At 51.5% G+C, this 27,104-nt stretch overlaps 1 protein-coding gene across 13 annotated transcripts in view; it reads right to left on the reverse strand.

Annotated features, from left to right (window-relative positions):
* Positions 1-25,098, reverse strand: part of PTPRN2 (protein tyrosine phosphatase receptor type N2) — a 724,029-nt gene extending 698,931 nt beyond the window's left edge. For 2 of the 13 annotated variants that reach the window (XM_072763274.1, XM_072763269.1), the window contains exon 1: positions 24,894-25,097. In XM_072763274.1, the coding sequence (XP_072619375.1) occupies positions 24,894-24,984 (91 nt within the window). In that variant the 5' untranslated portion in view covers positions 24,985-25,097. Of the gene's footprint in view, positions 1-24,893 lie in introns of all 13 variants that reach the window. The other 11 variants (XM_072763273.1, XM_072763270.1, XM_072763271.1 and 8 more) reach the window with 8 other exon arrangements.
* Positions 25,099-27,104: the final 2,006 nt, after the last annotated feature.

Consider the following 27,104-nt stretch of genomic DNA (forward strand, 5'->3'; position numbering starts at 1 on the left):
GGCCGTCGGGCTCCACCTGGTCCGGTGCTGAGGGGCCGTGGGCACGTGGGTGCAGCTCCCCTTGGACTCTGGTGCAATGAGGACCCTCAGGCCACAGCAGAACCCGCTGGGCATGGACACTGGGTACTGGGGTGCCAGGAGGCCCCTCTGTGGGCTCACATCCACACAAGGCACCAAAACCACCAAAACACCTGCCTCGGGCCTCAGCACGACTGCTCCCTCACACTTGAGGCTGTGGCACAGAGGTGCTGGGAGGCTCCCGCATCTCCAGGCTCTGGACCCGCTCCCTAGCCACTGCTCTGTCCCCATAGGTTATTTCCTGTATCCCAGCCACCCTCCCTCCTGTCCCCCATAAAGCCCCTCCCTGGGATTATGAACAGCCTTGCTGGCGCTGAAGATTGGGGACCTGCTTGTCCACAAACATGAGCACCTGGAGAGCAGGAGCCAGAGGGTCAGCAGGGGCACCCAGCCCCAGCACCACTGGCCCGGCAGTCTGGCCAGCATGGCCCCAAAACGCCACGGACCCAAGGACCCTGAGTGCCTAAAAGTGAGGGGCCCCAGGCTGCTGATACAAGGGGCCCTTCTGAGCTCCTCGGCTTCCTCCCATTAAGCGTCTGCAGCACATCTTCCTCAGCATCTTATCTGGTGGGAGGTGGGTGGGCACAACCCCATAGGAGGGTCACGTCTGTCCTCCCCAGTTAGCTGTCCTGGTCCCCATGGGTTCCCTGACCATCCTGACATCATGGCAGGTCCGATGGCAAACACTAAAACCACAGAAACGATAACAAATTAAAGAAAGCTAAATGGCTTTCATCCAACGAATGAATGAAATGTAACTTGCACTGCACCTCCCTGGATATTTATGGTGTTTATTCCAATCTCTCCTAGGCCAGAAAATTCCTGAGCTCACAACAGGCCGTCCTGTCACCATGACAAACAGGCTGGCTGAGACTGGGCTGTGCCTGCGATTGCATTTTCCACCCTCCAAACAGAATATATTAGACATTACGCAGGCAGCACTTATTTTAGGAAGGCTTTTCATTATGGCAATGTAAAATGTCAAGGCTGAGTCGCAGCGGGCTCCTTCCAGACCTGCAGGCTCCCTCATTATCTGACAAATGCACAAGTCCCTGCCATGTGATGCACAAGCTGGCCCACCCCCCAAAGCAGGCAACCCAACATCCAAGTCAATCAACCCACGGGAGGTGCTGGAGGCATCAGGCATGGACGTGGCCTCCAAAACAAGGCACGGGAGGTATCGTGTGCAGGACAGAGGCAGGGGACAGGGCACTGACAGGGAGGAGCAGCAGTGTCAGCGTACAGGCCCAACGCCATCCCAGACACGCAGGACGAGGTGCAGGTCATCCTGCAGGGACACACAACCAGCTCCATCCCCGACTGCTGCTGACGTGTGCATTCAACAGGGTGACTCTCATTAATAAAAACTAGTGTTTGAGGCACCTGCAGTGGGCTAAGGGCGTGACCCCAGGGTCCTGGGATCGAGTTCTGCATCAGGCTCCCTGTAGGGAGCCTGCTTCTCCCTCTGCCTGTGAAAAAAACTGAAAGAAAAGAATACTCCATAAAATAATGGTTTCTATTTTTGTTTGATTTTATAGATGAGTAACCATATTTGTTTGTTTTTAATTTCAAAGGAACCTACAGAAAGTTGCCAAATCTTTAGATTTCCAATTTAGAATACTTAAAAATACACACCTACCAGCTGCTATCAACAACCCCTAACCGGGCAGGCTGCCAGCTCACACGAAAGAGTGTGAGGCTCTTGAACTCGGGTTGGGTGGAGCGATCACTTAAAAAAAAAAACAAACCACAACATAATAAATAAATCAATAAAATCTCAGAACTTTAGGGGGATCCCCGGGTGGCTCAGCCGTTTATTGCCGCCTTCAGCCCAGGGCGTGATCCTGGAGTCCTGGGATTGAGTTCCACGTCGGGCTCCCTGCATGGAGCCTGCTTCTCCCTGTGCCTGTGTCTCTGCCTCTCTCTCTCTCTCTCTCTCTCTCTCTCTGTCTTTCATGAATAAATAAATTTTTTAAAAAATCTCAGAACTTTAAAAAGTCTTTCAAAGTGAATCTGACCTGATGGGAAGGAGTCGCTCCCCGACCTGCAGCATCAGATCTCAGTGGTGATGGGTCTGGGCCTCCACCGGCTCAGTGCAAGCAATCCACACGGTGCACTCCCCAGGGGGACCGCCCGGCCACTGAGTCACAGACCAGGCCTCTCAGGGCATGTGCATTGACCTCCCAGAACCAGATCACCACACATCTCCTGGAAACACAGCCCACTGGGGCCTCGGGGAGACGCAGGGCAACCCTGGACGTGCTTCGCTCCACTGCCTGCCACTTTAGGACCTAATGCCAGTCCACGGCTGCGAATTGGGGCAGACGGCCGGATACGGGGTGGCCTGGTGAGCCTGTGGGTGCAGGACCGCCGTGCACCGCCCACCTCGCTTCCCACAAAGAAGGTACCAGGCCGCTGGCTGTAATAGAAGCAATGCAATCAGTCACACTGTAGAGGAGATGAAGGAACAGAAAAGGGGGAAGCCAGAGCCTCAGCACAGAAGGCCAGGAGGATGGGTGCCTGTCCCTTCCCCAGCTCCCAGGGCCTGGCCGCCCTCCCGCTCCCCAGCAACAAGCAATCCCAGGTCACGGCCACAGCCCCACCACCGCCCCTACGCTCCTTCTCGATTTCCTAAGCATACATATACGCACCAGCCGGGACACTGTGTCCCCCTTCCTCCCACCCTCACCATACCAGGCACTTCAGCCCCGCACACAGGGGAAGCTGGGACAAAAGGGCAGAGGTGGCTCCAGAAGATGGAAAAGCGTCTGCCTCAGGGCAACGTTTCCTTCCTCTCTATGGGTTACAGAAACTGGACGGCGAGCCCAGTGTCCGGGGCCTTCACGCATCATAAAGTAGGTGTCCTGGGTTTCCCACCTCTGCCCCCACTTCAGTCCTGGACCCACGCCCCTCCACCTACCCCTTGAGGGGTGCTGCCCCAGCCCGGGGACCCACATACCACAAACTCAGGGGCTCTGAGCCACCAGGTCACCAAGGATGAAACCCCCGAGTATGCGCCCCAATCCAGTAGTCAAGCACTGCACTCACTCGCTCACAGCCTGGACCCCAGGCCCAGATGGTCATGACTGAGAGAGCAGGGCCCCCTGAGCACCCCCACCCCTGCCACATGGCCCAGCCATCAAGCCTGCATCAGAGCTCCTCCTGCCCACTATCCCTCAGGCTGCACGACCCATGACCTCCGGCCCCTCCCGGCTGCCACGCCATAGCGCAGACACAAGCCCCTGCGCTCACCACCCCAGCACAGACACTGAGGACAACGGGGACCTCAAGCCCTGACGCTCATCATAGAACCGAGGTCAGCCACAGCCTGCGGCCAGGAAACAGCTCACAGCACCACACCCATGATGTCATATCCTTGGGGGCAGCTACCCCACGCAAAGCCACGGCACCACAAACAAGGAAGAGGAGAGGGAGAAAGGCCGCGACGTAGGACCCACCCCAGTGACCACTGCCCTGCAGCCAGGACATCCTGAGCTTCTCGGGCGGTGTTTTCAAGCTGGACCTGACAACCCAGCTCATGTGTCTTCAATCTGTAATCAGTTCCCTATAGCATTTCACTTTATTCTGTGATCCTTTCGTAAAATATTTCCACATTACACTTTGTGATGAGGCCTGCGTCTTGGAAAACGTCTAACAGAAAGCATCTGTTTACAGGTCCCCAAAGGTAAAAAGACAACTTCACGGGTGCTGCTTCCATTTCCTGGCAAGAACTAGGAAACACAATGAAATAAATGTACATGGAATAAAAAATGTAGTGTTTACTCACCAAAATCTTGCCACACAGAGAAGAACTTCCCAACCCAAAAACAGGATATGTGACATTGAATATTCCCCAGAATTAAGTAAATTACCTTTAAAATTTTTATTGTAGAATAAGCACTAAAGATGCACAAGAAAGGTCCTGGTGGGCTTCTGGAGGCAGGGAAGGTTCTGGAAGGCTGGGAAGGTTTGGGAAGGTTTGGGGTGGCAGAGAAAGTTCTAGAAGACAAAGAAGGTTCTGGAGGGCAGGGAGATTCTAGAAGACAGACATTTTTCTGGAGTCAGGGAAAGTTCTGGAGGGAGGAAACACAGGGAAGGTTCTGGAAGGCAGCAACACTGCCTTGTCCATGTTTGCATTTCCAATGCCCAGGATAGTGCCTGGCGTATAGCAGGTCCTCAGCCCACAGTACTGACCAGAGGTTTTCTTCCCTAATATTATAGGTCAGTGGGAAGCTGGCATTCTTTGTTCATAGAATGAAGAAACCGGGCAAAGGATAAGCGTCTGAATTCCCCGCAGAATGTCATTTTGTTTGGTCCCGAGCATCAACATGAAAAACCGTGGAGCTGCCGGGAAATCTTAATGATGCCATCGCCTTCCAAAGTCGACAGGTTCTGGTGGCTATGGATCCAAGGGCCCAACCGGAAACTACGATGACCCATACCCAGGTGTCTGCCCTGCGAGGACAGCTGGCCTGCCTCGTTGGACCATCCCTCCCAGTGTGCAGCCCACTGGGTCCCCAACTCCCCTCCAGGAGGCACACCAGGAACCCCTGTGGTCCCTCCCCAAAACTGACTGACATGCTGCTCTTTCCTGTCTTAGGTGTCAACCCCCAAAGTCTTCACTCTGACCCTTCTTGTATTTCCTCCTGTTGGCCTGGATTCTCTTATGTTCTCAGTGGTTAGTGAAAGCCACCATCCACCACTATTGGACACGGAACTTTATCCAGGATCTTTGCCACTGAAATGGCTTCAGAACTTGTTCTTCGGAAAATGAGAATTTATATTTTCTGAGTGATCTACATTTTATTCCAACTGAAAAGTAAATCTCACTCCCTGACACTGTCTAGGCTGAAGAATCGTCATTAACTTATTTGGAAGTGTTCTTAGGCTAGGAACCTAAATGTTAAAGGGTTGTTCCAGAGGTTAGAGTGACACACAATGAACAGCAGCAAGAAAATCTGATGTTGGTCACCTGTCCCCACCAACTTACCTAGATAACTTTCAAATCATCTTGAAAACCTATGAATTCGGCCTGAGATTTAAAGAGAGAACAGCTGGAATGCTACAGTGAGAAGGGTTCACACTTATATCAAGGTAGGAAGACAGAAAAAAATAAATAAAAAAGGTGGAGGGGCCCCCGAGAGGAGCCGGGCTAAGGCCAGGTGGAGAAGCCTCCAGGACAGGAAAGCCCAGTCCCGTAGAACCAGGAGCTTTACCAATCTTCCCAGACAGAAAGGCGCTGACAGGGAACTCGGGCAGGATTCCAGGAGGGGCAGAGATGCCCTCCAGCTTCCAGAGGCACTAACAGAGGAGGTGCGCCACACACCGTGGCTGAGCTCCCTAAAGGCCTGGAGCGCGCACCTGGTGGGGCCCAGGAGCACCTCGGGTGGCACAGGCCCCGGAGCCCAGGACACCGGGGGACGCAGCCCAGGATCCTGCATCTCCCCAGGACAGGCAGAGGCCAGGAGGACGCTCCTGCCACCAGGCAGCCCTGAGCTGTGCAGATAGGCACCCCCACCCCCAGAGCATCCAGGCCCCTGCGGACTGGGAGACTGCGGTAGTTACTGCGGGAGCTGACTCCAGAGCTGGAGAGCTGGCCACCACCACTGTTGTTCCTCCTGGTGTCACCTTGTACCAGGGACTGAGCGGGGCCACCAGGGAGCAGGGGCCTCACAGTATAAACAGCTCCCACTGATCCATGCACCTGGCAGGGGGCTGGGCAGCTCCCCCAGGTACACACAACTGAGAATCCCCAGCACAGCAGGCCCCTCCCCCAGAAGACCAGCTGGAAGGACAGGGGAAGTTCTTGACCAAGCATTGCTGGAAAGTTCCAGGAGAAGTCTAAGGACTTACAGTATACAGAATCAGAGGATACCCCTCCTTGTTTTTTGTTTTCTATTTGTTCCCCCCCCCTTTTTTTTTTCTTTTTCTCCTTTTTCCAGTACACTTTGTTTTGCCACTCTGCACTGAGCAAAATGACTAGAAGGAAAAACTCACCACAAAAGAAAGAATCAGAAACAGTCCTCTCTCCCAGAGTTACAAAATTTGGATTATAATTCAATGTCAGAAAGCCAATTCAGAAGCACAATTATAAATATAAAGCTACTGGTGGCTCTAGATAAAACATAAAGTATTCAAGAGACTTCATGACTGCAGAATTTAGATCTAATCAGGCAGAATTAAAAATCAATTAAATGAGATGCAATCCAAACTGCAGGTCCTAACGATTAAGGGTTAACGAGGTAGACGAACGAGTGAGTGACATAGAAGACAAGTTGGTGGCAAGGAAGGAAGCTGAGGAAAAAGGAGAAAAACAATTAAAAGATCATGAGGATAGGTTAAGGGAAATAAATGACAGCCTCAGAAGGAAAAATCTACGTTTAATTGGGGCTCCAGATGGCACCGAAAGGGACAGAGGACCAGAAAGTGTATTTGAACAAATCATAGCTGAGAACTTCCCTAACTTGGGGAGGGAAACAGGCATTCAGATCCAGGAGATAGAGATATCCCCCCCTAAAATCAATAAAAACCATTCAACACCTCGACATTTAATAGTGAAACTTGCAAATTCCAAAGATAGGGATCCCTGGGTGGCGCAGCAGTTTGGCGCCTGCCTTTGGCCCAGGGCGTGATCCTGGAGACCCGGGATCGAGTCCCACATCAGGCTCCCGGTGCATGGAGCCTGCTTCTTCCTCTGCCTATGTCTCTGCCTCTCTCTCTCTCTCTGTGACTATCATAAATAATTTTTTTAAAAAAATTAAAAAAAATTCCAAAGATAAAGAGAAGATCCTGAAAGCAGCAAGAGACAAGAAATCCCTAACCTTTATGTGGAGAAGTATTAGGTTAACAGCAGACTTCTCCACAGAAACCTGGCAGGCCAGAAAGGCCTGGCAGGATATATTAGGGTCCTAAATGAGAAGAACCTGCAGCCAAGAATACTTTATCCAGCAAGGCTCTCATTCAGAATAGGAGAGATAAAGAGCTTCCAAGATAGGAGAAACTGAAAGAATATGTGACCACCAAACCAGCTCTGCAAGAAATATTAAGGGGGACCCTGTAAAAGAAAGAGGAAGCCCTAGGAAACAATCCCAAAAAACGGGGACTGAATAGGTATCATGATGACACCAAATTCATATCTTTCAACAATAACTCTGAATGTGAATGGGCCATTTTAATGATCCCATCAAAAGGCTCAGGGTTTCAGACTGGATAAAAAAGCAAGACCCATCTATTTGCTGTCTACAAGAGACTCGTTTTAGATGTAAGGACACCTCCAGCCTGAAAATGAAAGGTTGGAGAACCATTTACCATTCAAATGGTCCTCAAAAGAAAGCAGGGGTTGCCATCCTCATATCAGGTAAATTAAAGCTTATCTCAAAGACTGTAGTAAGAGATGAAGAGGGACACTATATCATACTTAAAGGGTCTATCCAACAAGAGGACCTAAAATCATGAATATTTATGCCCTGAACATGGGAGCTGCCAAGTATATCATCAATTAATAACCAAAGTTAAGACATACTTAGATAATAATACACTTATACTTGGTGACTTGAATGTAGCGCTTTCTACAATCAACAGGTCTTCTAAGCACAACATCTCCAAAGAAACAAGAGCTTTAAATGATACACTGGACCAGATGGATTTCACAGATATTCACAGAACTTTGCATCCAAACGCAACTGAATACACATTCTTCTCAAGTGCACATGGAACTTCCTCCAGAATAGACGACACACTGGGTCACAAATCAGGTCTTAACCAATATCAAAAGATTGGGATTGTCCCCTGTATATTTTCAGATCATAATGCTTTGAAACTAGAACTAAACCACAAGAAGAAGTTGGAAGGATTTCAAACATGTGGAGGTTAAGGACCATTCTGCTAAAAGATGAAAGGGTCAAAATAAATAAATAAATAAACAAACAAACAAACAAATAAATAAATAAATAAAAGATGAAAGGGTCAACCAGGAAATTAGAGAGGAATTAAAAAGATTCATGGAAACTAATGAGAATGAACATACCACCATTCAAAATCTTTGGGATATAGCAAAAGCAGTCCTGAGGGGGAAATACATCGCAATACAAGCATCCATCCAAAAACTGGAAAGAACTCAAATACAAAGCTAACTTTGCATCTAAAGGAGCTGGAGAAGGAACAGCAAATGAAACCTTCACCCAGCAGTTGAAGACAATTAATAAAGATTTGAGCAGAACTCAATGAAATAGAGACCAGAAGAACTGCAGAACAGATCAACAAAACCAGGAGTTGGTTCTTTGAAAGAATTAATAAGATAGATAAACCATTAGCAGCCTTATTTTTTTAAAAATTTATTTATTCATTCATTAGAGACACAGATTGAGAGGAGAGGCAGAGACATAGGCAGAGGGAGAAGCAGGCTCCTCACAGGGAGCCTGACGCGGGACTCGATCCTGGATTCGGGGATCACAACCTGAGCCAAAGGCAGGCGCCCAACCGCCGAGCCACCCAGGCATCCCTTTTAGCAGCCTTATTAAAAAGAAGAGAGAAAAGACTCACATTAATAACATTCAATGAATGAGAAAGAAGAGATCACAACCAATACCAAGGAAATACAAACGATTTTGAGAACTTATTATGAGCAGTTATACACCAATAAATTAGGCAATCTAGAAGAAATGGGCACATTTCTGGAAAACCACAAACTACCAAAACTGGAACACGAAGAAATAGAAAACCTGAACAGGCTGATAACCAGGGAGGAAATTGAAGCAGTCATCAAAAACCTCCCAAGACACAAAAGTCCAGAGCCAGATGGCTTCCCAGGGGAATTCTATCAAATGTTTAAAGAAGAAACCATAGCTATTCCACTAAAGCTGTTTGGAAAGATAGAAAGAGATGGAGTACGTCCAAACTCGTTCTATGAGGCCAGCATCACCTTAATTCTAAAACCAGACAAAGACCCCACCGAAAAGGAGAATCATAGACCAATATCCCTGATGAACACAAATGCAAAAATTCTCAACAAGATACTAGCCAATAGGATCCAACAGTACATTAAGAAGATTATTCACCATCAACAAGTGGGATTTATCCCCAGGATGCAAGGCTGGTTCAACACTCATAAAGCAATCAATGTGATTGATCATATCAACAAGAGGAAAAACAAGAACCAGATGATCCTCTCAATAGATGCAGATAAAGCATTTGACAAAATACAGCATCCATTCCTGATCTAAACTCTTCAGAGTGTAGGGATAGAGGGAACTTTCCTCAACATCTTAAAAGCCATCTATGAAAAGCCCACAGCAAATATCATTCTCACTGGGGAAGCACTGGGAACCTTTCCCCTAAGATCAAGAACAAGACAGGGATGTCCACTCTCACCACTGCTATTCAACATATTAGAAGTCCTAGCCTCAGCAATCAGGCAACAAAAAGAAATAAAAGGCATTCAAATTGGCAAAGAAGAAGTCAAACTCTCCCTCTTCGCAGATGACATGATACTCCACATAGAAAACCCACAAGACTCCACCCCAAGATTGCTAGAACTCATACAGCAATTTGGCAGCGTGGCAGGATACAAAATCAATGCCCAGAAATCGGTGGCATTTCTATACACTAACAATGAGACTGAAGAAAGAGAAATTAAGGAGTCAATCCCATTCACAGTTGCACCCAAAAGCATAAGATACCTAGGAATAAACCTAACCAAAGAGGTAAAGGATCTATACCCTAAAAACTACAGAACGCTTCTGAAAGACACTGAGGAAGACACAAAGAGATGGGAAAATATTCCATGCTCATGGATTGGAAGAATTAATATTGTCAATGTTACCCAGGGCAATTTACACATTTAATGCAATCCCTATCAAAATACCATGGACTTTCTTCAGAGAGTTGGAACAAATCATCTTAAGATTTGTGTGGAATCAGAAAAGACCCTGAATAGCCAGGGGAATTAAAAAAAGAAAACCATAGGGCAGCCCGGGTGGCGCAGTGGTTTAGTGCCGCCTTCAGCCCAGGGTGTGATCCTGGAGACCCGGATCGAGTCCCATGTGGCTCCCTGCATGGAACCTGCTTCTCCCTCTGCCTGTGTCTCAGCCTCTCTCGTGCACGCTCTGAGTCTCTCATGAATAAATAAATAAAATCTTAAAAAAAAGAAAAAGAAAAGAAAACCATAGCTGGGGTCATCACAATGCCTGATTTCAGGTTGTACTACAAAGCTGTGGTCATCAAGACAGTGTGGTACTGGCACAAAAACAGACACATAGATCAATGGAACAGAATAGAGAATCCAGAAGTGGACCCTCAACTTTATGGTCAATATTCAACAAAGCAGGAACGACTATCCACTGGAAAAAAGTCTCTTCAAAAATGGTGCTGGGAAAATTGGACATCCACATGCAGAAGAATGAAACTAGACCATTCTCTTACACCATACACAAAGATAAACTTAAAATGGATGAAAGATCTAAAAGTGAGACAAGATTCCATCAAAATCCTAGAGGAGAACACAGGCAACACCCTCTTTGAACTTGGCCACGGTAACTTCTTGCAAGATACATCCATGAAGACAAGAGAAACAAAAGCAAAAATGAATTATTGGGACTTCATCAAGATAAGAAGCTTTTGCACAGCAAAAGAAACAGTCAACAAAACTAAAAGACAACATACAGAATGGGAGAAGATACTTGCAAATGACCTATCAGATAAAGGGCTAGTTTCCAAGATCTATAAAGAACTTATTACACTCCACAGCAAAGAAATAAAGAATCCAATCATAAAATGGGCAAAAGACATGGACAGAAATTTCACCAAAGAAGACATACACATGGCCAACAAGCACATGAGAAAATGCTCTGCATCACTTGCCATCAGGGAAATACAAATCCAAACCACAATGAGATACCACCTCACACCAGTGAGAATGGGGAAAATTAACAAGGCAGGAAACAACAAATGTTGGAGAGGATGTGGAGAAAGGGGAACCCTCTTGCACCGTTGGTGGGAATGTGAACTGGTGCAGCCACTCTGGAAAACTGTGTGGAGGTTCCTCAGAGAGTTAAAAATAGATCTGCCCTAGGACCCAGCAATTGCACTGTTGGGGATTTACCCCAAAGATTCAGATGCAATGAAACGCCGGGACACCTGCACCCCGATGTTTCTAGCAGCAATGTCCACAATAGCCAAACTGTGGAAGGAGCCTCGGTGTCCATCGAAAGATGAATGGATAAAGAAGATGTGGTTTATGTATACTATGGAATATTACTCAGCCATTAGAAACAACAAAAACCCACCATTTGCTTCGACGTGGATGGAACTAGAGGGTATTATGCTGAGTGAAATAAGTCAATTGGAAAAGAACATTATATGGTATCATTCAAAGAATATAAAAATTAGTGAAAGGGAATAAAGGGGAAAGGAGAGAAAATGAATGAAAATATCAGTGAGGGTGACAAAACATGAGAGACACCTAATTCTTGGAAACGAACAAGGGGTAGTGGAAGAGGAGGTGGGTGGGGGGTGAGGGTGACTGGGTGACGGGCACTGAGGGGGGCACTTGGTGGGATGAGCACTGGGCGCTATGCTAAATGTTGGCAAACTGAACTCCAATAAAAAAAATTTTTTTTAATAAAATAAAGTTCAAAGAGAAAAAAAAAAAAAGAAAAGAAAAAGAAAAAGAAAGGAAATCTGATGTTTACATCCGGGAATGTATTTCCTGCCCTCATCTTAGCTTTATAAAAACACGGGACAGGAATGAATGAATGACTGCTCCTGGTACAGATGCCTCAATGGATAACCAACATTCTGTCATGTTTCACTGACGTTTTATGCTCGTCTACAGAGAAATGGGCTAGGGGATGAGAAAGGGAATCTGTGCCCTAGAAATGCAGGAAACAGTAGCCTTCAGGGTGCCTGGGGGGCACAGTGGGCACAGCCTCTGCCTTTGGCACAGGTCATGACCTCAGGGTCCTGAGTTCGGGTCCGTGTCAGGCCTCACGCTCAGTGGGGGTGCCTGCTGCTCCCTCTGCACCTCCCCCACTCGTGCTCTGTCTCCCTCTCAAATAAATAAATAAAATATGAATGAAAAAACTTTTTAAAAAGTAAACATCAGCTTTTAGTGTTGATGAGGCCAGATACAGTTAAGAGATTTTCAAGATAAGATGATGTTATTTGTGACAATAGTCATTTCTCAGTATCACTTTTGAAAACAGAGTCTGACCATAGGGGAACCAGAGGGGCCCTAAAGAATCATGAGGCCACCTTCTGACTGTAGCCAGGGCTCCCCACACCCAGCACATTCGTTTGTCACATGAAGATGTCCCTGCTCGGTCCCTCTGTCTGGGTCAGTCTGGGAGGCTGCCCGACCTTGGCGTCCCTCAATCTGAATCTCCTCACTTCGTACTGATAACTTGCTGACACCGGACCAGAAGACCTTTTCCAGTTCTCAAAGTCTGTGATTGGGATGCCTGAGTGGCTCAGCAGTTGGGCATCCACGTTTGGCTCATGTGGTGATCCCAGGGTCCTGGGATGGAGTCCCACATCGGACTCCCTGTAAGGGGCCTGCTTCTCCCTCTGCCTGTGTCTCTGCCCCTCTCTGTATCTCTCATGAATAAATAAATTTTAAAAGTCTTTTTAAAAATTAAAAAATAAAAAATAAGTAAAAGTCTGTGATTGTTGTACTTATTCAGCAGAGTCAATGAGTGTATGTATTGGGATAAGCCCATCTCAACACTGACTCATCATTAAGTAGACTCGATATGTGTGTCTACTAACCCACAGCCTTAGGATGTCCCCTGAGGTCTGGTGAAGGAGGAGAGAAGCCCCTCCTCTGGTCCTCACAATGCACAGCAGCTCCTTGTACTGCCTTGTGCCTGGTGAGGCCAAAACGGACCAGAGGACCCATATTAACTAACTCAATATGCAGCAGAGATTCGAACGGATTCTTGCAAAGAGATGACGCGTTGTTGACGACCACAGACACAGACGGACAGACAGTGGGGTGATCTTCTTCTCCTAGTCACACGCTGAGGTCAAAAGCAGAGCAAACTTAATTAGACCCAAACAGAAGGTGGCTAAAAAGATCATAAATCATCCTCCAGACTTTTCCAAATGTGGATTTGTCTATATTATCATCAGTAGTAGGCACTGTTCTAACAGCATCTTGTGACTTGAGATAGTAGACGACAGCATGACACCACCAGCTTCCCCACCTGCATATCCTCCAGGCTGCAAGTCAGAACAACCCTCTGTCCCTTCTTCAGAGCCTGTCCTTCCTTCCAGCATTCACTTATTTGACATGGAGAAGCAGCAGCGTCTTTTGATAATTCTGGAGGAACTACAACCACAGGAACACAACAACAATACATCCAGACCCAGGGAGAGTCTTTCAAAATAAGGTTCTGATTTTGGAGTGAGTACCCGTTTAATCACAATCTTTGTGAGACATGTTAGTTTATGTAAGATCGCCTCTAACAGTCTAGAACATTATTTTTTCTACCGTGCTTGACTTTAAATCTACCCCAGATGTCTGGTGTTCTTTCACAGTTCTTATGAAGAATATTTAATTATTCAACAAATACTGTATGCTCTTCAACAGTATTAAGACCAAAAACATCACTTTTTAACTAATGACTTCTTCATTAATGCACTGATACTATCCTAAAATAGGTTTCACAATGATATTTTAATCCCTCAAAACCTTTGAAAAATGAGAACATGCATATCTATATAAATACCCAAATTTTCAGCCTGATTGCACATTTTTATCTTCTCAGAATAGCACTAAATCAAGATGTTCTTTCAGAACTGCATCTTACTTCCCAAAAAGACAAAATACACATAATGAAGCAAGATCTCATGTCGTCGCTAACATTTGGTCCTCTTTTGTCTGAATGCTTTTTACCAGTAATTATTCATATTCCCACAGTGTTCTTTGGATATTGCCTTGGTCCATCCTCCTAGACGTTGGCTTTCCATGTGTGAATGATAGTTTCCAGCAACCAGCAACATACCTTACTCATTTCTAGTTACTCGATCTGCACACGTAGACCCCCATCCTCGATGACAACAATAAATGAAAATATAAGTTCACTATATGTGAAAAAGAGACAATTATTGGAAATTGTCATAGAAATTAGAAAATAAGGGACGCCTGGGTCAGTGGTTGAGCATCTGCTGCCTTTGCCTCAGGTCATGGGATCGAGTCTCACATCAAGCTCCCTGCAGGGAGCCTGCTTCTCCCTCTGCCTGTGTCTCTGCCTCTCTCTCTGTGTCTCTCATGAATAAATAAATAAAATCTTAAAAAAAAAAAAAGAAAAGAAGTAGATCTCGCTTCTTAGGGGGCTAAACTAAAAGTCAAATCTTTATTCTGAAAAATAATATTTCTACTTAAAAAGGTTTCTTGGGGCGCCTAATGGCACAGTCGAGTAAGTGCCTGCCTCTGGCTCAGGGCTCAGGCTGTGATGTCAGGTTGTGAGATCGAGCCCTGTGTCAGGCTCTCCACTCAGCATGACGTCAGCTGGAGATTCTCTCTCCCTCTCCCTCTGTGCCTCCCACTCAGGCTCACTCTCTCACTCTCTCTAAAGTAAAACAGTCATTCTTTAAAAAAAAATTGAAAGGTTTCTTTATTCAAGTGGTCAGAATGCTTCCCTCTGTTTCGACTCCAAGCAATTAGAACTTCATGTTAAACAGCATCCTCTGTAGAACTGGAGAGTATTATACTGAGTGAAATAAGTCAATCGGAGAAGGACAAACATTATATGGTTTCATTCATTCGGGGAATATAAAAAAAATAGTGAAAGGGAATAAAGAGGAAAAGAGAGAAAATGAGTGGGAAATGTCAGTGAGGAAGACAAAACATGAGAGACTCCTAACTCGGGGAAACGAACAAGGGAGAGTGGAAGGGGAGGTTGGAGGGGGGATGGGGTGACTGGGTGACAGGCAATGAGGGGGGCACTTGACGGGATGAGCACTGGAGGCTATACTATATGTTGGCAAATTGAACTCCAATAAAAAATATACAAAAAAAAAAAAAAAAAAAAGAACTGGGTTTTGAACATCCACACTTACTAAGCTCTCTTGAAGTCCCTGCTTCTTGCTCCAAACAAAACAAGCAAACAGGAGACCCAAGGCCCAGCATGGTCGCTGCCAAGAAGATGTGCTCAGTGACCCCGAGGAGAAGCCAGCCATCGTGCCTGAGCACCCTGCCGGACAGGGTCCACTGGAGGAGGCAGTTCAGCCTCTGCACCGTTTTCCTTCTGACATCATAGTTTTCCTTTTCCAGCTCAATTGTTACAAAGCCCTCTGTTGAAGCATTTCCAGTTTCCACGGGAACTGAAACAGACATTAACAGGTCCTTGGGGCTCAGAACCTGGCGGTTCTTTCTGGGCAGGTCCCAGAGCCTGGCCCCCCAGCATGAGGCTTTCGTGGGGCTGCCCCGGCCGCCCCCAACCCATGCACCTGACTGGCACCTCTGCTCACTTCCTCCCGCAGGTACTCCTGCCAGGAGACTCAGGCAGCCCGAGTCTGGGGACTCAGGTGCTGCAGACACAAGCTGCACATGACAGAAGTTCACCAACAGTAACAAAACACAAGTGCACCATCCCTTGCATGTGAATGTTAAGGCTGTGGTCATGCAGGAGCAGAGTGGCGCCCAGGTGTTAGGCACCCATGGCTCACTCCCAGCCTCCTTGGTGGCCCACAAACATCCAGGGAACCTCACAAAGGCCAGAGGAGCAGGGGAACAGCCTTTGCTCATCTTTTCTCTGAGAGAGAGGCTGTGGGGAAGAGCCCAGTAAATACAGGGAACAAATGATGGAATAAGGCCCAGCCCCAGAGGCCACAGACCTTCCCCAGGACTATGAGCAGCCCCAGGCAGGTCAAAGGGCGCACGGGATGGTAACAACCCAAACCATGGGGGCCCCCCCCAGCCATCCCACAGGCCAGCCCAACCTTGAGCCCACGAGACTCACCCCCGGCTGCACCCTGGGCAGGCAGCAGGGTCCCATTAGCAGGGGAGGTGGGGAGTGCCCCAGGTGCAGGGACAGGCAAGGCGGGACACACAGCAGGGGGTGGCGGCTGCTGGACACCACCAAGGCCGTCTGAGAAGTCAGAGCACTTGCGGAGGGGAACTCGGTTGGCAGGCCCACAGCTGAGCCTCAAACCACAACATCCAAGCCCAGGGCCCATGGAGAGAGAAGCTTCTGGAGTCTGAGCCCCCAGAGGCGCTGGCCCACCCCTGGGACGCCACCCCTGTGGCCACCACAGCCTCTTCTGGAAGAGCCCAGGGCACAGCTGAGCTCGTCCTCACCCCCCAAGGCCTCGGGTAGCAGTACAGACCATGCAGACCTGGGAGGCCTGCGTGGGGCAAGAGAAGACTCAGCCCTCACACTGCTCCAGGGATGCCATCGGGGCCTCTCCCTCACAGTGTGCACCTGCTGTGCCCCGTGGGGGGCTCCAGGAGCAGGGGATGCTGTCAGTGTCTCCCCTTCACAGTGGGGGCACCTGCTGTCCCCTGCAGGAGCTCCAGGGCAGGGGACGCCATTGGGGTCTCCTCCTCACAGTGCACACCTGCTGTCCCCCACAGGGGCTCCGGGGCAGGGGACGCCATCAGGGTCTCCCCCTCACAGTGCACCTGCTGTCCCCCGCAGGGGCTCCGGGGCAGGGGACACTATTGGGGTCTCCTCCTCACAGTGTGCACCTGCTGTCCCCCACGGGGGCTCCCGGGCAGGGGACACCATCAGAGTCTTCCCCTCACAGTACTTACCTGTTGTCCCCCACAGGGGCTCCAGGGTAGGGGATGCTGTTGGGGTCTCCCCCTCACTGTGTGCACCTGCTATCCCCGGCTGTGGGAGGTAGATACGCACACCACAGCGGGACCCTCCGGTGTGACCCTCGATGCTTTTACAAGACCACGTGAGTCCTAATATTTTTCATGCCTCGGTGATAAGACAAAAATCCAAACATCTAAAAACAATGCAACCTAAACGCATCAAATATACTAAAGAAGTACTTTGATTTTTGCACTTATCAAATATTACATAATATTTTAAAAGCAAATTCTAGTGTACCTGAGGGAGTACACACAGTTTTTATTCTAGTTTCCACTCAAACATGTAAGAAACATGCACAAGTACCATTCAAGCCAGTTCCTTTATTCAAGGGCTTTCTGCTATTTGAAGGGATGATGTGAAATAAATGCTAGAAGGTGCTCTCACCACTGGTCATGCTCATTACAACATGATCAGGTCTGCCCCCAAACTGTTTAGCTATTTAAACATGCTTATCAAAAAACCTAAATGATATTACTATTTAAAATGTAACAGTGGTGGGGCACCGGGGGGGGGGGGCTCAGTCAGTTGAGCACCCAACTCTATTTCAGCTCAGGTCATGACCTCAGGGTCATGAGATCCAGCCCTGAGTTCAGTGGGGAGTCTGCTTTGGAGTCTCTGCCTCTCCCTCTAGCTCTCGCTCACCCCCACACCCCATGTGTGCACATGCACACTCTCTCTCTAAAATAAATAGATCTTTTTAAAAAATAAAGTGCACTGGTAATGCTTTAAAAAATCTCAATAGTCAATTTAGCTGAGACTCGGACTCACCACAGTACTAATATTTTCAATAATAACAATATTCCACCCTGTGTGGCCACCAAACTCCAACGTTAACTGGGAAAAAAAAAAAATGGAACCTGCAAGAATAGTAACAGCTGGGCCTGCCATTACCAAGGATCTGCACCATCTCATAGAATCCTCTCAAAAACATGAAGAATTCGGTACTTTGCTCATGGTATAAATTCAGAAAAATTACAGGTAAAGTCCTTTCTTTTCCCTTGACTTTTCCCCCTTGACCTCTAATTTAAGTGCAAACTGTGAGGACTACCAGATTGGGAAGACAAGCAACCCCTCAGTCTGCCAACGTGCTGCATGGAAACATTATCTTTTATCATTTAATTTGTGTTCTGGACCCATATCCACTCATCCCCACCATGTTTTCAGAAATCACCTGTTTCCTTTCCGTGTTTCTTATTTCACGGAATCAAGGACGGGACCACGGTGAGGCTTGGTCACACAGACGGACACCCATCCTCGGTATTTCCCATGTGGACTTAGAAGCCGATCCACATGCTGCTCATACAACACTTGGACGGGAGACGAGTGACCTTAACCTAGACCTGTTTTTAGGCAAAAAATGGAGAGAGACTGAGGAAGTCGTGCGGTCTATTTTGGTAAGAGCACGTGTGCTTCTGCAGGAGAGAATGTGCCTGCAGGGGGGGAAGGTGCCATGCCCCTCCTCAGGCTGGACCCCACTCCCTGCGTGGCCCTGAGCACTAAGCTCCCGCTGGTGCCTCGCCTGCCACCACTAAACACGGGCTGTGTCAGGGGACACGCGACTCCCCGCGCCAGCTTCTGGCCCTACCTCAGCGTAACTACCACTCTGCACTGCATTGAAGCCACTGCCCCAAATGGAAAAGCATCAGCTTCGCGTGGCCAGTTTTCTTGGCAGCTCTGTCCCCTGACAAGTTGACCGTATTTCGCTGCTCAACTCAGAACCGACTCGCACCATTAACATGAAGTCCTTCTCCTTTTGGAAACCAGGTCGGCCTTCCTTCTGAAAATCCCTTCCACCAAACAAACCATTTCCAAACACCCTTCGTACCTCATGTATAGACATTGCATCAGAGCCTAAAGGCCCTTCAGGACACACGGGGACACAGAACGCCCGTGTGCCGGGCGGGGGCGGGGGGCGGGGGGGGGACAGTGCGCAGGAATCCTGTTCCTTCCTCTACCAGATGCCTTGGAAAGTACGGGGCGGCTGAAGGTCTCCCTGGCTTGGGCGCCACTCGATGTCCAGCTCAGGTGGACTCTCTGCGTACAGTTTTCTCATGAGAACAACCCCTCCCTCACCCTTTTGTCTGAAGCAGGCTTCTTCTTGTCACAGGTCTGCTTCCCAGTGTCGTATTACCACACGGATGACTGATGGAGACAAGGAAACCCATGAGCACACAAGGCCGCGAACACTACGGTGGCCCCTGCACTCCTGCCCCAGGGGAGGCCAACGGTGGGAGTTGGCAAAATCCAGTTTCCATATCTGACCATCAAGCCTCCCTCAGAGAGGCCAACCAGGTCCTGGAACTTGACACCTGGAGCAAGAGGCAAGAGCCAAGCCAGAGAGTCAGCCCAGCCCCGCCACTCTGGACCAAAGAGCAATTTCAAATTCTGTCCAACAGGCCCACAGAGCCCCCGGGCCCTGAAGCTCCTTCGGAAAGGCAACCTGACAAGTGGAAACCCCTCTGACCCGGCAACAGTAAGAGGGAGACCTTCCTGTCCCCGTGGCATTACAGAGACGCGTTGCTGCAAGAGTGCTCAAGTCCCTCCTGCCGGGCTCTGCATCCCAGGGCCATCCCTGCCTCATCCTGGGGTTGCCCGCTGCAAGGAGGAGACTCGGGGCCCAGGATCCAATCCCAGCACCAAGCGTCTCACGGCACTCTGCTGGGCCACCACAAGCCTCAGTCTTTCCATCTGTAAAACGGAAGATGCAAATGCCCACTTATCGGGGTGTTTCTGGCTAGAACCTGTGATGGCAGGTGGAGGGTTCCAGAGGTTGCCAGGGGCTCAAGGGACAGGGCAGGCTGTCCCCACAAAGAGAGAGCATAGAGCCACGCTGGCCAGAAGGGGCTGTTCTATCGCCTGCCGTCAGAATCTATATCTGGAACAATCCACCAAAACAAAAAGCTCCATTTCACTGTACGTTCACTTCTAATTAAATGTAAAAAGAGAAAGTGAAAAACAAAATAAAATAAAAAGAGGAAGTGCCCCAATCTGTTTGCTGACTACCCCCTCCCCACCCCCACCACCCCCGCCCATTCCACGGCCCTCACAGCCCCATGTCTTGACGGGGAGCATCCCTGCAGTTTCTGAACCATGGGCAGGAGCTGAGGGGACAGAGGAAAGAGCCACAGCACCCTGTTTTCCATCTCCTCCCGCAGACGTGAGGCCAAGCGATGGTCACCGAGCTTACTTATTTGTTCACATCGTGCACACACAACAATCGCCTTATAGAAGGACAGAAACACATCAGCTGCCCCCGCCCCTCTGTCCAAAGTTCAGAGCCCTCCACGTACAGCGGCGTGTCCACTCATCAGCCAGAAGCCACTAACAAACAAAAGACTCACTGAACAAGTGAACAGAGGTGTTTCCAAGAGAACCGCACCCCGTTTCACTTCCTGCCCTAAATATTTAGATAGCGCTTGTGGCCAACCTGCTGGAGACAGCACGACGTAAGAGAAAAAAACTTCCTTCTTCCTTCAACAAGTAACTGTTTCCAGCCACCAGAAAAGTGCCCGGGGTTATTTTCTGCTTCTTGGCTTTTCTGGCCCCCTATCAACCAAAATTTAAAAAAAAACAAGTCCAGCTGGGTTCATATTCATGAAGGTCAATTTAGACTAATGTGGAAACAGCTGCCAGGTGCTTTTATGTGGAGCAGAGAGTTATCTGCTATGGATTCAGCTGTTTGCTCTCTCAGGAAACGGAACATTTTGTCAGTAACGATAAGACAGGTTCTTGTGAAGTGAGCCTCTCTGGGCCTGCGTCTACTAGGATACATCTGAATTCAGACCCTTTCTGCCCATTTCTTAAGGTTTTTATGTTTTGGTTTTTGCCTCTCCACACATAAAAGAATCCTTGAACTCTCAGTATGTACATACATCCAGAGTATCTTAAATATATGCCACCCTCAGCCAAAGGGTTATTTTTAGTTTGGGTTACATCTAGTCACAAACATCTTTTCATCAGGAATTCTGATATTCTAATGTAATGTTCCAAGAGATCATGGTCATATAAACCTTTGTTTTGTTTTGTTTAAGATTTATTTATTTATTTATTTATTTGAGGGAAAGAGAACAAAGTGAGCATGGGGAGGGGGGAGCAGAAGGAGAGGCAGGCCAGCAGGCTCCCCATGGAGCAAGACCCCGGGATCACCCACTAAGCCCCCCAGGTGCCCCAACAGAAACATTTCTTAATAACACCATGTACAAGGACCACTCAGCTAAGCCCATCCTTCTTTCAAACTTCTCCTCTTCCTCAATGCATATTCCTGACTTTTAAAAAATTTTTAAAAAGGGGGGAAAATCACTGCATTCACAATTTAGGTAATACTGTCTGCTTTAAAAAAGAGGGGGGGGTGCAGCCCCAGTGGCCCAGCAGTTTAGTGCTGCCTTCCACCAGGGGTGTGATCCTGGAGACCGGGGATCAAGTCCCACGTCAGGCTCCCTGAGTGGAGCCTGCTTCTCTCCCTCTTCCTCTGCCTCTCTGCCTCTCTCTCTGTCATGAATAAATGAAATCTTAGAAGAAGAAGAAGAAGAAGAAGAAGAAGAAGAAGAAGAAAACAAAAGGAGATCAAAATAAAATGAGAATGCAGCAATTATTATCACGTAAAGGAAACAGTGACTGCTGTCACCTGTCAAGCTCCCCAGCGAGGGCCTGGCTGCACACCCCAGCCTGACCGTGGGTTTACCCTTCTGCACGGGAGCCAGAGACCCAACAGGTCTGCACATTTAGGGCCTACGCAGGTTCTGCACACACACGCCACAGGGCCTGGCACCACCACAGAAGAGGCCATAAAGCCAACTACCAAAAATTGGACTACTTGGTGCACACCAGGACCAAGGTCCTGGGAACCAGGTACAAACACAGAGTGGCTTCTTAAAGAAGAGCTGCAAGATGCAGGGATGCACAGCTTGGCTGAGAGGAAGCCATCTCAAAACCTTCTTTTTATTCCCTGCACGTTCCTCCAGAGTCTGACACGTGCAACTGCATCTCTGGACGCGGGAGAGGGCAGCACTCGATGCACCTGGCCCTGCAGAAGCCCGTGGTCTGCCAGTTCCCTTCCACAGAAGCCCGGGTTCCCTTCTGCATGGGGACAGGAGCTACGGATGCTGGAGGAGCCAGAGCAGGGGACAGAGCAGGCAAAGATGGCTCGCAGCCAGAAAAGGGGGTGCTCTAGGGGAGGGGAGGGCTACTCCTCACCACACGCACCACAGAATCAAGAGCCATGGACCCAAGGACACAAAGTGGATGGGTGCTCTGGCAGCAGCAAGGGTACTTTGATTTCAAGTAAACAATCTCACTATCTAGTTCCCAGAGCAAGCCTCCTGCTCCTTGCTGCCCCCTCCCCAGCTCTGAGGGGACTCACTGGGAGTGACAAATACACGGGGACAAATCAGGCCCAGGGGCACAAACGAAACACCTCCCTCTAAGCCAGAGACACCGTGACCTCTGACTTCGGATTCTTCCAGAAAAATGTGCGTGAAAGGTTGACTCTGTCCTTTGGCAAATAGGGTCCTTATTTCTTTAGCAAGAGAAGGGTCTTTTATAGGATTGCTCTTGAGTGTAGGGGCTGTTGGAGCTGGTTCACGAACTGGCTTCCCAAGACTGAAGCATGGCTTAAAGACCAACAGCCTACACTTGAATCAGAAGTGCATCTTCCTGAACACCTGACCAAAAGGAGGCCCTGAAACCACAGAGAAAGGCAAGGGGAGGGAGCCAAGGAGCCCCCAAGATGGAACAAAACCGCTCCGCTATCCTGGACGAGGGCCTGACACAGCGATGGGATGTTGACTGGAAGCAATGTCAGATCTTCTCTCTAACGGGGATGCCACGATTCCCACCGTGTGGCTGATAAGGATGGGAAACTGTGTCACAAAGAAGCCTCCTGCACCAGAATGACATGGACGCATGGGCACGAGCAGGGAGCTAAAGCGATTATGGGGGAGGGTACCCTGGACGACAGGGCAAAGGTGGGGTGTCCACGGCACCGGGATGCTGCCAGGAGCTGCTGTGCAAACACAGAGTCACAGGACGTGGCTGAGAACAAAGAGAACAAACTCGCTCTTACTACTGTTGATCCTGGTTTCCCTGTCTGGCTCCAGGCACGACAGCCTGTACAGCAAGACCTGGTCTCAGGCCTCAGCGGTATCGAACCCCTTGTTCTAACCTACAACATTACAAGTTAGGTTAGGTGCAAGCCAGGAGCAGAAAGTCAGGTTTCTCTGAACGGTGTGTTCCCTAGGCACTGACTTGAGCTAAATGAGTAAACAGGGTACCAATGGCATGGCTGAGGCCAAGACTAAGGTCTCCAGGTGACCGGTCATGGTCACTGTGCATCGCATTGTGATTTGGACCAACATACTGAGTGTGACCACAGACGAGATCCCAACGGCTGCGGAACAGAACAATGGCGACGTATACCTTCCAGGGGTGATCGCGGCTCCGGAGCCCTGCACTTTCTGGAGACCGTACATGAATTCTGAGAACACGGGAGCCGCGTTCTGGGTGCATAGGCCGTGGGGGCCTCACACGGGTGCACAGAGCTCCGTGCCGCTCCAGGTTGGATCCCCACACAGGAAGACCACACCTAGCGCTTGCTCTCTGAAGAACTGCCAGGGCACTTCCAATCACATGGGAAAGTAGCAGGTTAACCCACCAGCTGGAGCCCCTGAGCAGACCTGAAACACCTATGGAGCCCGCCTGCCCCAAACAGAGCCCACATGCGGGACGCTCCCTGGAAGTATCAGCATGGAGGGAAAATGAGGCAGCCTGGAGCCAAGATATCATTGCTTTGTTGTGCAATATCGTCCATGATAGGTTAATTTTCTTCTCTTGAGAGCCTTCCAGTTCTGGGTTTTCCTTAGCTCCCTCCCTCAGCCACCTCTCCCTTCTTCCTTTCTCTGATTAAAGCAAAATGCTCTGACCTGGAATTCTGACACAGAAGGAAGAGTCAAGGACGGGGTCCCGCAAACCCCACCGAGCTGCCCTCCTAGAAGACACCACTGAGCCTGGTTCTCCCTGACCTGAGGCCGCCGCACCTGGCCAGCTGACCAAAGGCTCTCACACCGGGTCCCACCAACCTTCCTCCCCAGCTCCCCAGGTTGGGGCAGGGTCCCGGAGACCTGGATTCCCTCCCCCGCAAAAGAATGACCCGGCTGGGCTGGTAGGGCGCCCTCAGGGGGCACGGGGCTGACAACAGCACCCGACGCGGGGTAAGGGGTAAGGGGTAAGGGGCGCCCTTCCAACCAGCAGCTCGCCCTCCAGCTGGGCCCACACCGCCCGCCGGGCCCCAGGCCCCACCACACGCAGACATTCAGGGCGCTGGTCCGCGCCCCCCGGCCCGCAGCCTGCGCTCTCCCCGCAGCCTTTGTTCGGAGCCGGGAAGGGCCAGCCCAGGCCCAAGCCGCCGCCGCCAAGCCCCGCGCACTCTGCACGCCCCGGCCCGCCCCAGGCCCGTCCGGACCTACCGACCCCGGCATCCCGCCTCGTCTCCACAAAGCCTGCGAGCAGGGCGGTGCGGGGAGGGCCGGGCCCGAGGTCGGCCTGCAGGGGGGCGCCCCGGACCTGTCCCGACCCGCTGCCTAGCGGCCCGGGCTGGCGGCGAGGCCGGGGGCGGCAGAGGTCACGCGCCCACCACGCAGGCCACAGCCCCCGCCGCCCCCGCCCCCGCCCCGCCGCCCCCAGACCAGGCCCCGCGGGGCCGCCCGGGCGGAAATCCCGAGGGGTGGGGCGCCGCCGAGGAAACTGAGGCAGGCGCACAAGCAGGCGCTGCCCCGCGCCCCCCGCCGCCCCCCGCCGCCCCCCGCACTCGCCCCCCGCACCACGAGACCCCTCCGCACGCCCTCACCGCGCCCCGCCCGAGGGCCCGGCCCTCCCCTCCCCTCCCCCGTCGCCGACAGGCCCCGCCCTGCGCCCCACGGCTCTCCCCGCAGCCCGCCCCTCCCCCACTCCGGCGTCCCCTCCCCCCCCGGACCCCGACACCCCACACCCACGGGCACTCACCGAGAGGCCCCGGGGGCGGCCGGGCTCGGGGCGCGGGCGCGGCGCGCGGCAGCACCAGCAGCAGCAGCAGGAGCGCGGCCAGCGGCCCCATGTCGGCGGCCCGGCGGGCGGCGCTCAGCGCATGGCGGCGCGGCGGGGGCGGCGGGACCGACTCTGCCGAGCACCGCTCCTCCCCGCTTCAGCACCGGACAGCGCCGCCGGCCCCGCCCCGCCCCGCCCCGCCCCGCCCCGCCGGCCCCGCCCCGCCGGCCCCGCCCGCCTCGGCCCCGCAGCGCGCGCGCGCCGGCTCCGGCCCCGCCCACTCCGGCTCCGGCCCCGCCCACCCCGGCCCCGCCCACTCCGACTCCGGCCCCGCCCACTCCGGGCCCGGCCCCGCCCCGCCGCGATCCCCCCAACCTTGCAGCCCAGCGGCCTCGGCGCCCCCGTGCCCTCGGCCCCCTCCACTGGCACCCCTGCCCCGCCAGGCCGGGCGTGGGGGTCCTGGCGCCCCGGAGGTCGCACTGCCCCGCCCCAGCCGCGGCCGGAGACAGAACCGCACGGCCCAGCCCGGCCCTGCTCCGCTCCGCTCGGCGCCTGGGCAGGTGCCCACCCGCGCCGACCCACGCAGGGACGTGGCTGGTGCCCACAGGGAGTTTTCTTTTATGTGGATGTAAGTGCCCAGCGTCATGAGCCCGCGAGAAAGGGGCCTGGAGCCGGGTCTGGGGGTGTGGGGTCCTCGGCCACGGGGCGGAAGTGGGGGGAGGACACTGCGGCCCCAGGCGCTCTGCTGCAGTCTCCGCCGCCCCCCACCCCACCCCACACCGTCCAGGGGTCTGTAGGGGACGGGGAGGGGGGGCGCTCGTGGAGCTCCTCCCAGGAGCCTTCTACCCCTGAAAACCTGGACAGGGCTGCAGGGGTCCTGGGGGGGCTTGAGGCATCAGAGGGAGCTGTGTGAGTATGAGGGTGAGTGTCTCCAGGAAGAGTCCTATGTGTGTGGCTGTTGTGTGCCGGTGTGGTTTGTGTGTCCATCCCCTGGACGTCCCAGTCCCCACCTGCTCCACTCAGCACTGGGGAGGCCTGCACCTCCTCTCACCCCTGCAGTCCTGCTAGCTGGGGAAAAGCTCCTTCCAGCTGTCAACCCTGAGGTCCCACTGGCCTGGGTCAATGCTTCTTCATCCTCTCACCCCTGCAGTCCCCCTGCCTGGGTCAGTGCTCCTTTCTCCTCTCACCCCCAGGGTCCCACTGGCCTGGGTCAAGCTCATTCCTGCTGCATGCACCATGCAGGTTTGTCTTTGCCGCCTGCCTCTCAGCGGCCAGCCTCCCTGTGTCCTCTCCCTCCTTGCCCCTTATCACCCCAACAAGGCTGGTCTGGGCAGGTGGGGTAGAGGGTGAGGTGGCTTCGGCTCCACCCCAGCCATCTACAGTTGGACTAGATAGTGGGCCTGACTGCCCCAGCGTTTACCTCCTTGCTGATGCCAGGGCCCTTCCTCATCCCATCCTGCTTAACCCTCTGTTCCTGTGCCCAAGAAAGCACTTCCTCCTTCTGTCTCCATCTGACGGGCAGGGACTCTGTCACCCAAAGGCCTGGGGAACTGCCCCCAAGAGAGGGCGCTGGTCCACCGTGTGGGGACAGAGCAGGAGCAACCATCGTCCTCCTGCTCCACCTTTGTCCGAACTACAGAGAGCCAGCTGCCACAGAAACAACGAGAAGGAAAATAGGATCTAGATGGGCCAGAAGGTAAAGCATGTTTGTGACAGGCCCACAGGGTGATGCAGAAGCATGCGGGTATTACAGGTGACTGGTCAATGACGTCACTGTGTGGTACCCAGGGATACGTCAGCAGACAGAAGTGGACTTACCCATTCTCTGCTGTAGGTGACGGTCACCACGGTCCAGCTGCAGAGGGCGCCAGCTGGGTCTACCTGTGCCCACCTGGACACAGAGCTCACTGGGATGCTCACCCTGGGCAGGATCTCCCGTGAAGGACAAGGAGGAGCCATGGGCCCCTCCTGAGCCTGCATCCTGGGGGACCATCCCTGGCATCGTTGAGCAGCCCCCCCAGGAAGAGCTTGGGGTGTTCTCATTGTCTGCTGGCTCTGGACGGTGGTCTCCTGCCCCCAAGCCTGCTTCACCCCAAGGGATGCAGCACTGGGGTTCCTGCAGGGTCTGCACAGCTAGAGGTCAATGCCTGAGAAGGGGAGAGTAGAAGCATAGAAGCAGAGTAGGGAAGG

This window comes from Vulpes vulpes, chromosome 7 (genome assembly GCF_048418805.1).
Source record: "Vulpes vulpes isolate BD-2025 chromosome 7, VulVul3, whole genome shotgun sequence".
Lineage (NCBI taxonomy): Eukaryota > Metazoa > Chordata > Mammalia > Carnivora > Canidae > Vulpes > Vulpes vulpes.